This window comes from Anarrhichthys ocellatus, unplaced genomic scaffold (genome assembly GCF_004355925.1).
Source record: "Anarrhichthys ocellatus isolate YVR2014 unplaced genomic scaffold, GSC_Weel_1.0 scaffold17, whole genome shotgun sequence".
NCBI lineage: Eukaryota > Metazoa > Chordata > Actinopteri > Perciformes > Anarhichadidae > Anarrhichthys > Anarrhichthys ocellatus.
Window position 1 is genome coordinate 623,633 of NW_022280047.1, and position 13,467 is coordinate 637,099.

The 13,467-nt window shown below is 43.8% G+C and overlaps 1 protein-coding gene across 1 annotated transcript in view; it reads left to right on the plus strand.

Moving 5' to 3' along the window:
• The window catches only part of lipg (lipase, endothelial), a 5,764-nt gene extending 585 nt beyond the window's left edge, over window positions 1-5,179 (plus strand). The window contains exons 2-10 of the mRNA XM_031856720.1: window positions 928-1,118; window positions 1,350-1,529; window positions 2,266-2,377; window positions 2,480-2,698; window positions 2,864-3,106; window positions 3,298-3,418; window positions 3,857-4,084; window positions 4,192-4,296; window positions 4,434-5,179. Of these exons, the coding sequence (XP_031712580.1) occupies window positions 928-1,118; window positions 1,350-1,529; window positions 2,266-2,377; window positions 2,480-2,698; window positions 2,864-3,106; window positions 3,298-3,418; window positions 3,857-4,084; window positions 4,192-4,296; window positions 4,434-4,446 (1,412 nt within the window). The 3' untranslated portion in view covers window positions 4,447-5,179. The remainder of the gene's footprint in view (window positions 1-927; window positions 1,119-1,349; window positions 1,530-2,265; window positions 2,378-2,479; window positions 2,699-2,863; window positions 3,107-3,297; window positions 3,419-3,856; window positions 4,085-4,191; window positions 4,297-4,433) is intronic.
• Window positions 5,180-13,467: the final 8,288 nt, after the last annotated feature.

Below are 13,467 nucleotides of genomic sequence, written 5' to 3' on the forward strand. Positions count from 1 at the left end.
CCCCCCCCCCCCCCCCCCCCCCTCGATTAATCTACATTATTAGACGAAATCATGAAGGAGAACAAGTGTGGCGGGCAGAGCGCAACGGAAGAACCGGGATGGACCTCTGCGATAGGACTGCGACGTGTCCTTTTTTGGGAGCACCGGGAGTCTTGACGCAAAATGCGGAGGACACGCACGCACACACCGTGTCTCTTCGGACGTTCAGCCGAATCCGCGTTTTACCGCAGACTGCTTCACCAACGGGTACAAGCCCAGCTGAAATAGTGTTTTATTTATTTTTTATTTTTCCTCTGTGTGGCCCGCTACCAAAAGTGTGTGGAGTTCATTTAAATTAACATCTGACGTGTCTGCTCGGCGCGGCGGGTTAATCCACACTAGTTAAAATGCATCCACCCACTCCTTCATCAAACACAATTAGTCCAACATTTGGGCTTTATTACTAATATTTGTTTAATAATTTGTGACTTGGATAAACTGTCAGCATTCTCCCGTCTTGCGTTAGTCAAACTCCTCAGTTGAGCCGTTTTAGCCTCGGGCCTGAGTGTTACAGTCGGATATAATGACACGAGCTGGCAGCAGCTGTGTGTGAGAGAGTCTCTGAAATAAAGGAAGCGAAGGGCGGAGGTGAGATTCGACTCTGCGCCTGCGTCTCCGGTGCGGTCTACTTGCAGCCAACCTGCGTTATTGTAACGCATGTTCGCTGCAAAAGCAAGTTGATCGGCTGTGTCGATCCCACATCAAGCATGATTGGCTGAATGTTTTTTTGGTCTGCGGTTGGAATCTACTTTTAGTTCTCCCATGTTGTGTTTTTCCTTTTAATATATTACATGCATGATAAAGGCAGGAGGGAAATAAAGTAACTTTGAGCATCTCCTCGATGCAACCTTGACATACAGTGTAATTGTTTTGTTTTTTCCCCTTCAGGTGCAGACCCTGGATTGGAAGAACTGTCAACAAATGACAAGCCTCTCCATGGTGGGGTCAAGTACAACATGAGGAAGAGTTTAGATCTGGACCAGGAGGGCTGCTACCTGCAGACCGGCAAGAAGGAGTGTCTGGAGGAGTGTGGCTTCAATGCCACGGCCAAGACGATTTTCATCATCCACGGCTGGACGGTACGTGTGAGCGGAAATTCTTTTTCGTTGATGTTATTTCTCTATCCGGGCGCATGGATGGCAGTGTAGTCCAACCACAGTGCGTTTTTGATTGTTGGATTTTATCACGTGAATGTGAGCTAACTCGAGCGCGGAGCATCCGAGAGAGTTCACCAGGTCAAAGCTGACTGACTGACTCCGGTTGTCCTTTTTTTTTTTTTTTTTTTTTCTTTTTTTTTTTTTTCCCCTTAGATGAGCGGGATATTCGAAAGCTGGATGCACAAGCTGGTCTCCGCGTTGATGCAGCGCGAAAGCGAGGCTAACGTGGTGGTCGTCGACTGGATAGCGATGGCTCAGCAGCTGTACCCCGACGCGGTCAACCACACCCACGAAGCCGGCCTCCAAATCGCTGGCATGATCAACTGGCTTCAGGTGCGTACGGGACTTTTAAGTAGTCTGCTGAGGATGCAATCCAATCATACAAATTGGGGGGGGCTGCTTGTTTCCATTGTAACTCTAAATTCCCCCGTACCCTCATGTGCATGTTGCTGCCCACCACACCCCACGACGCAGCTGCGTGTGACTGCTGCTGCTTGACAGAGGAGCAGCGAATACCTGAAAGCTGCCCCCCTTCTCTCGTTGGAGTGCTTCAAGGGATCACACAGCCCATTTTGTAAACATGACAGAACTGCCATAATGTGTTTGAGGAGGTGAACTGTTATGCTAAATATGTTCTCTTAATGTCAGGCCCTGAGGCAGTAGCTCCATTTCATTCTGGTATGTTGTCTTCACAGCTTAGGATATTTATTTTCCAATCAGGGTCTCTTTGATGCTTCTGAGGCAAAGACCACAATTTTCTATTCAGCAGCACCATTGCATAATTGGGCCGCAATTGAGGAGAGATTCAGGCACCCTGCCACTTAGTTTGTCTCCGTGAAATACTCTTTGTCCACATTTACAACTGAGACAGATGGTGGAGGCGCTGTTGCATGAAAGCGACTGTCGGTAGATTCTGTCCGGGTTAACTTGAGCTTGGCTCAGCTGCAGGCACGACTGCTCATCACTGGCTGAAATCCAGGGTTTGTTCAGTGTGGGTTTGGCCTTCATGGACGCAGCTGCTGATGTGAGTTGCGACTTTATTAACTTTTTTTTTTTTTCCTCCCAACAGGACGAGCAGCAGCTGCCTCTGGAGAAAGTGCACCTGATCGGCTACAGTCTAGGCGCCCACGTAGCAGGCTATGCTGGCATGTTCGTGCGAGGGACCATCGGCCGAATCACCGGTACATTTTAAGCACGACATGAATCTGCAGAAAAACACTAGTAAAAAAGATTGGTGCCACCTCATTGTCCTGACCTTCTGTCCCATCTTTTCTTCCCGGTAGGTCTGGACCCAGCAGGACCGATGTTCGAGGGCGTAGAGGAACGGAAGCGCCTCTCCCCAGACGATGCCGACTTCGTGGATGTTTTGCACACGTACACGCGAGAGGCTTTGGGTGTGAGCATTGGGATCCAGCAGCCAATCGGGGACATTGACATCTACCCCAACGGTGGTGACGTGCAGCCCGGCTGTGCACTGGGAGATGTGTTGGCAGTGGCTGGAAGTAAGTGCTTGAGAAACGGCTCTTTGTTTGTAGACCCCAGCTGTCCTCTGCAGAAACCAGGATGTTTATCACTACGTTATTAGGTTTATCCCATTTTCACTATTAATCCATTTTTATAAATTTAGCAAAGTTATCTCTTAACCTGCCTCCCTTCTCTCTCTCCAGATTTCATGGAGGTGATGAAGTGCGAGCATGAGCGCGCCGTGCACCTGTTCGTGGACTCCTTGATGAACAAGGACCACATGAGCTTCGCCTACCAATGCACCGGCCCAGACCGTTTCAAGAAGGGCATCTGCCTCAGCTGCCGCAAGAACCGCTGCAATAATATTGGGTACAACACCCGGAAGATGCGCAAGAGGCGTAACAGTAAAATGTACCTGAAGACGCGTGCTGACATGCCCTTCGGAGGTGAGTCTTGGTTAGGGGTTTATCTGTCGCCACTAACGAGGTTTTACTTCCTCGAGTAAAACAACTCTACGATTACTCAATCGCAGGGTTTCTTATCTTTAAGCTCCACACGTTTTACGAGTCCACAGTTGCCATTGTAAACTATTACTACTGTACACAATCCCATTAAACATTAACTGTTTTCTTTTAAGGCTACCACTACCAAATGAAGATGCACGTGTTCAACAGAAAACAGGCAGACAACGCAGATCCAACCTTCCACGTCAAGTTGTACGGAGCCCATAACGACACGGCAAACATATTTGTTGACGTGTAAGTACAAAATCTAAAATCTTTTCTTTTCCTCACACCTTGGCGTGACAACCCATACAACCACCAGTGCACCGGCAACCTGGCAGCTGCACTGCCTGAGATATTTAGAAGCACATGGACTGCCGTGATATAAATTTGGAACTGGAATCTAGTTTGGACTGACCTTTTCAAAGTGCCAGTAATGTGATGTACAGCAAGCTCTGACTAGGGGAGGAACTCCAGTCACTTTCAGTTGGTTCCCTTAGAAGTCTTTGTCACAACCTTGTCAGAAGCATGACACGGCAATAATTCAGTAGTCAGACAGGCATCCCAGATTGTTAAACTTCTTTCTGCGTTAGACCCTTGATGCCGAGTTTGCTTTAGCGCACAGCTGCTAGAACTTGTTTCTGAACACCGGACTCAACCCGGTTTCTCCTCCACCTTTTTTGTTTTGCGCAGCCATGATGAGACTGTCGGTCTGAACCTAACCAACACCTTCTTGGTGTTTACTGAGAAGGATATCGGCGACCTGCTGAAGATCCGTCTGAGCTGGGAAGGAGATTCTGAAACCTGGAACTCTGTGTGGAAGAACATCAAGAAGAATTTCTGGGCCTGGAACGCAAAGCCTCCCAAACCTGTGCTGGCAGTCCGGCGGATTCGTGTGAAAGCTGGGGAAACGCAGAAGAAGTAAGTAAAGGGGGGAGGGACAGCAGCTGTCTAGACACCACCATTACCTCCAGGAGTTAAGTTTCTTGACAAATGTTAACGGAGATTTCTTTTTGACATCGTCCCAGGTTTACGTTCTGTGCCCAAGATCCTGCAGCAATTGAAATTTCACCAGGGGACTCTATAACATTCGTGAAATGTCGTGATGGCTGGGAAGTGAAGCCAAGAAAACGGTACAAAACCCGATACAATGCTGGATATCTTGTCACAATACTTGGATTGTGTTTGATACTGTAAATTAAAGGAGAAGATGTAGAATGGCGTGTGTGCGATTAGTCCGAGTAAATGAAACCTGTGTTTCGATTGACAGGCTGGCCATTTAACAACTCTGCACTTCCAACAACCGAAGCGCCATCACCATGGGGGACCCAATGTGGATCAGGGGGAGGCACCGCCTTCTCTTCATTTCAGCACTTTTTTTTTTTTTTGTAGGAGGAAGATTGAGCAGCGCACGGTGATAGGGGGCTCGACTGGACTCTTAACCGCACCTGGAAGGTTTCTGATAGTTTATTTAGACGAGGATTTGTCCGGCCGGGAAAAATAACACGCAGGCTGTGAAGCGAGGGGCTGTCCTGAAATGTGTTACGATGGCCCGAGGAGTTGCAGAACGTTCCTTGTGCGACTAGTGACGTAGAATTCAGATCTGTGCCAGTTGACATGCGCCAGCAATTGTAGTCTCTGTACTGTACATTTTAAAATATTTTTTATTTATGAGGAAAATGGAAGCACTGCAAGACCAACGTTATTTATCTGAGCACATCCCATAATGAAGCATATGTTGAATGCATTTCTCCAAGATGCAGTATTTTTATGTTTGTTTGTGTACTGTATGTTGTGTGGGTGTTTGTCTGTTGTGACCAAGAAGTGTGCCTTTCTGCTGAGAGATTACTGATACACTGTATAACTGCCGGAGACGCCTGATCTCATTGCACGAGACCTTTTCTGAAGTTTTTGTGCATAATGTTAATGTTACTGTATGTGGCTTTTTTTGGGGGTGTGTTTATGTACATAATGTAAATATGTTTTTGGAAAAAATAAATTCACCTGTCATTTGTAGAAAACTGTCATCTCTGCTCTTCATTGTAACAGTCTTCTCTTAGACTTAGTGAGGCAGATCAAACAAAATTCTAAGGATTCAACGATCATTTATGAAGCACAACGAAATTCAGTTGGCACCTGTTTTCAACACAACAAACGCATGACAAAACAAATGGTAGAACATTCCTGTAGTCTGTTTTTTTTTTTTTTTTTTTTTTTTTTTTATTTCCTCATCAGGAATGTAAACGGCAACAAACTACTCTCTGTGCAGATAATATGGTAGACATCTTCACATTAAAAATTCAACATGAGGAAAGCCTTGTCAATCAACTTTGACTGTGTTTGAGCACCAAGCATCATGACGTAAACTGAGTCCACTTCTGCTTTGTCCCACCGGAGTCCTGCTCTGTCCTGCTGTTCGCCCGTCAAATTCTGCTTGATCCCGGATGAAGGCTATAGCCAGGTCTCTGTGAACATGTGGGCTCAACAGTCCCAGATCTCCCGCTGCTTTCATCAATCTTATTGTTTAGCTAATGAGCATTAGACAACCAGCAGTAGGCTTGGTAGTGGAGTAGCTGGCTTAGCTTCCATCTCGGCTCTCCCTGGGGCAGTTTGGGCTGGCAGGTCTAGACTTGTGCTTCTCAGGAACTGTAAACTGTATTCGTTGACTTCCTTTTCTGTCCATTTTGACATTTCTCTTAACGGTGTACTTGTACCCGTAGGCCTTAATTTCTCTGCAGTATGCAAGTGACTATTTGAGAAACCTGACACTACAACCATTCGTGATCTGCGTACAAGCAGCGCTCGCACTTTTGTCAAACTAATGCCTGAGCATCAAACGAGCCTTACTGGTTGATCCAACTCCTTTTGAGCACAACCTTAAAACATGTAAACCTGCTTAAAATATTAGCGCCCTAAAGATCACTTGATCTGAGGAACGTGTTCCAGCCTTAAATAATCACATCTCCGTAAACAAACTACTTGACGAACCAATGAGGACAATTTCAAAAAATGGCATTGCACCTTTTAATATGATGGTAACTTGTCCAATTGGTTTTCTATTTTTACCTGAATCGTGTCAACTTCAAAATCGAATTTTGTCTCCTAAGGCCTTGTCAGCTCTCATTTGACAGAAATTTATTTTCTGCTCCCTCTTAACTGGAAAGCTTCTGGCTGAAATACACCCAAGTTGCAACACTTCTTTTTTTTCTTTTTATATCTTTGCTCTATAATTTTGCGTAGTATTCGTATCATTCAATAATCTCTTTCAACTCAAAGAAAAATCTTTCTGTTACACTGGTTGGAGGGTGAGTAGTGATGAATCAGGAATGCCACTAAACATCACTGACTTAGCTTTCGTTGGTGCAGGAAGCGGTGTGGTGGTAACTTCATACCTGAAAAACTGAATCACAGAAACTCTATTTTCTGTTGCACCGTCCTCTGCCATTTCATGTAACAATGAAATACCTGCAAGATTAGTAAGAGGAGGAATGTCTTAAGAATTATTAAACATCAGGTGGTTGTCCATGAGTGACAGTTATAGTATTGGCTGGAGGCTAAAATGACTCATGCCTTCAGCATTTTGTCCCTTACATTTTTTCTAAGTACATTCTTTGGTTGTAAATATCTTCCGCACTCTTGTGTCAATCTCATTGCAGCAGCGAGTCATTTCCTCCAACACAGACAGTCTACAGTAACCGCACAAGTCTGTCTCTTGCTGGAGCTGTCGTGCCCCCCACACTAACAAACACACCACCCCACCCAGTATTGGTTTGGTGACTCACTTCAGTTTCAAAGTCATTGAGCATCTTAACCCCCCTGATGCCATCTGCCACCCACTTATATGAAACCACGACTTGTTTTAATCACCGCCTTGTTGGCAAGTAAAGATTATTTTAAATCTCGAACTGGAACTTCTCTGTAGAGAGTGTAGAGTAGAAAAGTAGTGCATTTTTTAAAGCTTATATTATAGGAACAATTCAAGATCCAAAGATGAATAAAAACACAATCAAAATTCAAAACATAGGAATGCAATCTGCTATTGCTACAGATTTGATTGACAGGTATTTTAATCCATTGATGACAACTATATCTAAATTGTTGAAGTTACTGATGCTAATCGAGGTTTGTGTATATTGGTAATACAGTTACAATAATACTTGCATGTATTTAAAAAATTTCACTTTTTCACTTTGGGTCTATAAATGTATGTAATATATGGCTCTTAAAATTCTACTGCTCTATTTTGGCTACTATAACTGTTCTGATTGTTAATGGTAGGATAAATGTACAGTATGTACAGTATACTGTATGTAAAATAACCCGAATATAACTTATTTGGAAAGTACCGTTTTTGCTTCATGATTCTGACAAAAGCCGGAAGTAAGGGGAACTACACTGACAACAAAATTGGAACTGAAACCTGGCACACAAAAAACAACTGGGTTTTGTGACTTGTTACCACTAAACCTCAGAAGTGCAATGACATGATCGAAAGAGATTTAAAATACATTTTTTCAGTCCAACAGTAAATTCATTTGTGCATGTCCTGTGAAGAAGGAAAATGAGCATGAACGAGGTTGCAAATCAAAATGTTTGTGTTTCAAGGTCCCCCACGCAGCTTCCTTATCATTCCTTCCAGTTCGTTTGGCGCAGCACGCCACGAGCAGCTTTGTATTGCTGGTTACCCCGGGTGCCACGTGCCTCACAGATTAAAGGGCGGTGGTGCACACATTGCCACATGTTGGGATGTTGGCTCGAGCTCCCCACCAGCCACTGCCCTGGGGATCAACAGCAAAGAGCGGGAGCGGGAGGGGGAGGCAGGCCAGGCCACCTCACATGGTCCAAGCAGTCGACACACACACACACACAACACATGTCAGAGAGACGAACCGCTCAAAGGATGCTTCTCAAACATTTCATGACGTCACAGTATAAAAAGAATTCCAGTAGAGCCGCCTGTTGACCTGTACGGTACTCATGTGATGCCACCTGAGTGATTGTGCATTCCAGTCAGAGTCTGGTGAGAGTTGAAAGTTTTATGGTCACATGGACTCACATGTTTCCAAGTAAGACGTCCTCCAAATCTTCCAGGAATATGAGGGGCGAGGAGGATGGACGTGAACCTGGTCTTTGTTTTCAGGGAATATGGTCTTACATATGATTATTTGAACAAATAATCCATTGGATATTTGATCTGAGAATCAGGGTTTTTGCTGAAGACGTGTTGTGATAGTAAAAGGTTTGAGCTGTGGAGGGTTACATCAGATAAGTCAGCCATTAAACATTCTTTGTTTTAAACAAGACAAAGCTTGAAGTTTGTTTTCCCTTTTGGTAGTAAAGAAGGCGATGAGTCAGGATGAGTCTGTGTCTTGGATGCCAATGTCTTGGATACATCTACTTGTGATGAATCAGGAGATGAAAAGCTGATTTTAGTCTCCCACTTTGATTGTATTGTTCACACCAGAAAAATCTAGATTTAAACCCTGCAGCCATGCTAGTGGTTTTGTTAGACTGTACTTAAGGTCTTAACGTAAGTGAGAAGGCTGGCAGTGGTTTTTAACTTTCAACAACTACCTCTAATGCTTTTTCTGCACACAAACGACTGCAACACAATATTTAAATATACTTATTTCACTCTACGTACCTCTCTAGCGTCAGTTTCGGATGTCTCAGGGAACGCTTCGGTCTTCACAGGAAGTTTAGGTTCAGGCAACAAAACCACTTAGTTCGATTTGGAAAAAAGCGTGGTTGACGTTAACTTGACTGACTAACAACTTACATGACTAGCGAGTGACAAACGAGTCACGTGACTAGCGACTGACGAGACAGAATGTCAACATTTTCTTTTAATTTTGCACTGGACACAAACAGCGGTCTCCTGGGTGAGAGTTTGTTTGTTGCTAATGATAAACAGGTATGATGTTGTACCGTGTTCACCCTGTAGTTTAGCGTGTTAGCATGCAAACATTTGCTAACAAGTACTGAGCACAACGTACAGCTGAGGCTGATGGGAATGTAGTTTTGCAGGTATCTGATCATTAACCAAAGTATTGGATGTAGTGAAATTTTAACCTTATGATGGCACCTGATGAAAAGTCAGGAAATCACCAAATCTACTACAACTCATCCTGAAGGGGACATGAATGTTTGTACCAAATTTCATGGCGATCAATCCCATAGCTGTTCAGATATTTCACTCAAAACCACAAATGTGCAAGAGGAGAAATTGGGGATCACCAAAGTCAGCAGGATTATGGTCTAGGGACCATTGACGTCCATACAAAATTGTGTCCAATACTTGCTTTGATATTTTCAATTTGGACCAAAGTGTTGGACTGACCTACCGCTAAAACCAGCTGGCTAACAACCATCTGCATTTAAATGTGAAAGTAGCTTCAAGATGTTGACAAACTGTGCAAAGCTTTATGTTTGCAGCTCCCTGTTCTACATAGTTTCTAAATATGTTCCTGTCTTATTTATTGTTGTGCCCTTTTACAATGCACAAGACTATATATTTGGGAGATATCATGACGTCAAAAGGAAAGGACAGAACAGTGTTCACATGCCAGAGAACTGTGCTGTTTCTAGAGGGGAAGGTGCACAGTCACATCAATCAATCATAAAATTGCCTGCCAAAATGAATATCCAATCAGACATCACACGCCACGTTTGTTTACAGGGGGCTAAAATTACACCTGTCACCCGGTTCCTGTGTATGCATGTAAGGCCGGGCAATTTTCCACAAGTTCCCTCAGCTCCCATTGGTGCACACGACATAACTTGACACCACTGTTAGGGTGTCACATTTGTTTCCTTTGTGTTAACTCGGACTGTCCAAAGTGTGTGGGACCAGTGCTGTGCTGTCTGATGTTGTGACTGGCTGGGAGGTTGCCTCAGGGTCTCAGCTGTTGTTTGAGTCGTCAAGTCATCTTTTACGACTTCCAAGGGAAAGTTCCTGAGGTCAAGTTCATAATCAGAGGTTACCCTTTGGTAAGATGGAAGAGGTCATCATAAACAAACAATTGATAACAATGAAATGATAGTTTGATTAATAATAATTATCATTATTAGAATTAGGATTATTAGGTTTTAATTAAAGATACATTCATATTGAAAATGTATACAATTTTGCTTGTGGCTGAAGTCCTGTCATATGCATAGAAAGAAGTCAACTCTGACTTAACTTCAAACCGTTTCCCTTCTTTGGTACTAATTTTTACCATTTTGGTACAATAGACAATGAAAATTGTAATCAAGAACAACTGGAATGATTCTTTGCAACACTACTGTTGGGGACTACGTTCAGGATTCAAGAATCAAGGTTATCGCTATAAAGCTCTTATGGCCGGTGATTTTGCATGTATTGAACAGTTGTCTTGTTTGATAAAAAGCTGAATTTTTTGGGCGTAAAATTAATGTATTCTATCGAACAGAAAGGGCAAAACAGGACAGGGTTAGGCCGCGGGTCGTTGACCAGACGTACTGCTCCTACACTGCTGGATCTCTGCCTGGCTGAGCAGCCCACTTCCCGCTGTCCTCTGTTCACCCCCCGACAGGCAGTTACTGTATCATACCATATCCAACCATCACAATCACTGCCAACAGCAGCACAACTGGAGACACTGGTGAGCCAATGGATGAAGAGCTGGCCTTCTGGTAAACCCAGTTGACCCATTGAGCTGTAAGCATCAGTTCTCAGCACTTTCTCTCGTGGGATTTTCCCAATTAAAAAGAGAATTATTGTCTGTGGCGGAATGTCACATATTTGCCATGACTTTTTGCTTAGAAATGGCAAATGTCAACTACAAACAGGAACTTAGACGATGTCCGCTCGTAGTAGAATGTCGTACACTGAGGAGAAAACACTGATTTGGTACTGAAACTGAAAATACGGTAAATCAGCAATTCCCATTTGCGGGGGAATCCAAAAACCTGAGACAGGTCTCTTTTTGACTTCATGGGATATCGTCTTGTAAATAGTTCTTCACTTTTTAAAGTAATTGTTCTAAATAAATTTTGGGACATATTTAGTTTATTCCCGTAAATTAGACGAAAGCCACATCTCTTGCTTCGTCTCAGCGTTAATAATGAGCTATAGCTTAACATAAACACTAACTCTCTCCAAAGTTCAGAAATATGCCTACTAGTACCTCTAAAGCTCATTAATTAACATGTTTAACTCGTTTGTGCACAGACATGTTTCATCTGGTTGTTGTGATTGATTCAACAAATCCATTTCCGACCTTGACGAAAAACTGTCACTCTGCTGCCAGACTTCCTCACAGGAGCAAAGATCAAACATGAGCAGGTGCAATAGACTTCCTTCTCCCATTCAGGTTACTCAGTAGCTCAGGAAACAAAACTGTGAACAAAAGTTCCTCATGGTGTCAAATAGAGTCATAACACGTCCAACCCAGATAAAAAGATAAATATGCCGCATGGAAACGTGTTGTCTGACGCCACTGTTTCCGCAACCCGGAGTTCCCTGTGTGCCTGTACATTTTACGTCGCTCACAAGTAGTAGATAAAGTGTGTATGTGTCTGTTATATTATTTGAACCTGAATTACATTAAACATGTTTAATGGCTGTTGCTATTTTTTTAAATACCAGGTAATGGCAACAGACATTAATACAATTTGTGAATGAATCAATAACCGCCAAAATATTCCGATGCCATCACATCGATGATAACACCCTTTTCACGCAGCAAATGGCCGGCTGTGTGGAGGTTAGAAAGTAGGCAGAACTTTAACTTCTTTCAACTCTTTCACTTGTTTCATTAGTATCATTGCCAGGAGGATCATGCAATCAGTCACATGTGTGTTTGCGTGCGTGTGTGAGTGCATCCGTGAGTGAGCGAGCCAGTGAGTGTCCACGGCTGATCTGACCAGTTAACGGGACTACCGGTACAGAGTCACCCCGGTGGATGAGTGGAGAGCGGGGTCGTTCAATCAGAGGATCGGCAGTTTGATCCCCGGCACTACAGGTGTGTATGTGCGTGAATGTTAGGTAGATCCTGATGGGCAGGTGTTAGCCTGCATGGTACCCTGTCATCATGGGTGTGAATGGGTGATTGTAAAAGTGCTTTGAGTGGTTGGAAAGACTAGGAAAGCACTATACAAGTACAGTCCAATTGCACACTGTTGTGTACCTCTTGGCCGCTGTTCTCTGGCTCACTTTTCATGTTTGGACGGTGTGTTTTGCTAACCGCTAACAGCTAACGCTGCTACCATTACACATACTCCTGCGTACTTCTCGGATGCTGCTCTTGTGTTTGGCTAACCGCTAACAGCTTATGAAACTACCAGTACGGACACTGCTGCGTAGCTCTCGGCTGCTGCTCTCCGGCTCACTTTTATTGTTTTGGATGCTGTATTTTGCTAACAGCTAACAGAACTACTAGTACACACACTACTGAGTACATCACTGCAACTCAGATGTTGACAAGCGGGCAGACAGCTTTAGGTTTAATTTGGTTGTATGAAGTGTATTACACGACGACTTTCAGCCAATTGCCTGCATACATCGCCGCTTGTTTTTGAGTTGAAATGAAGTGTGCCTGTTAGCGTCTAGACGGGGGATTAGCCAATTGTGGGTTGTATTCGTTCAATCACACAATACACAGTGGGCATTGCAGACACACCTGGCAGAGATCCACACTCTTCTGAGTGCACCTTTCTAGTCCTTCATACAACTACTTCTGTTACTACCAAGTGCAACACCATGAGTAGCGTTTAGGAGTGTGTGAAAGTGTGTGCGCCGTTATCTCCAATTTATCATTCATCACACTGAGACTAAAAAGACCCACAAAAGGCACAGAGCGCTTAGATACGATCAAAAAGGTAGTGTGATGTGGCCAAGAGGAGGCCATGACAGTTTTTAAACATATTGAATTACCAATGCCTTAAAAGTTATCCAAATCTACAAATGTACCTAAAAATCAAGCTTTAGCCCTCAAACAGCCCTCATGAGGACCCGCTAAAATGTTCTCACTTTCCAAAAATGTTCTTTAATTGGTCCTCATAAAAGTACAAAAGCACATATGCGTTAAGCACAAAAGCACTGTCATGGTTCCTGCTTCTTCTTGCTCAGCATTACACTTCCCAAAAAGCTCCCACAGTATCACAGAGGACATCACTGTATTGGATTGAAACACAGTCACATTCCCAGAAACACATTCACTCTTTTTCAACACACACACACACTTCATGGCATTTCTTCTGTGGCTGTTTTATGGTGTCAGAAGCATGGGCTGAGACTTTCTCATGGGAACGAGCCGGGCGAGAAGTGAGGAATGCATCGA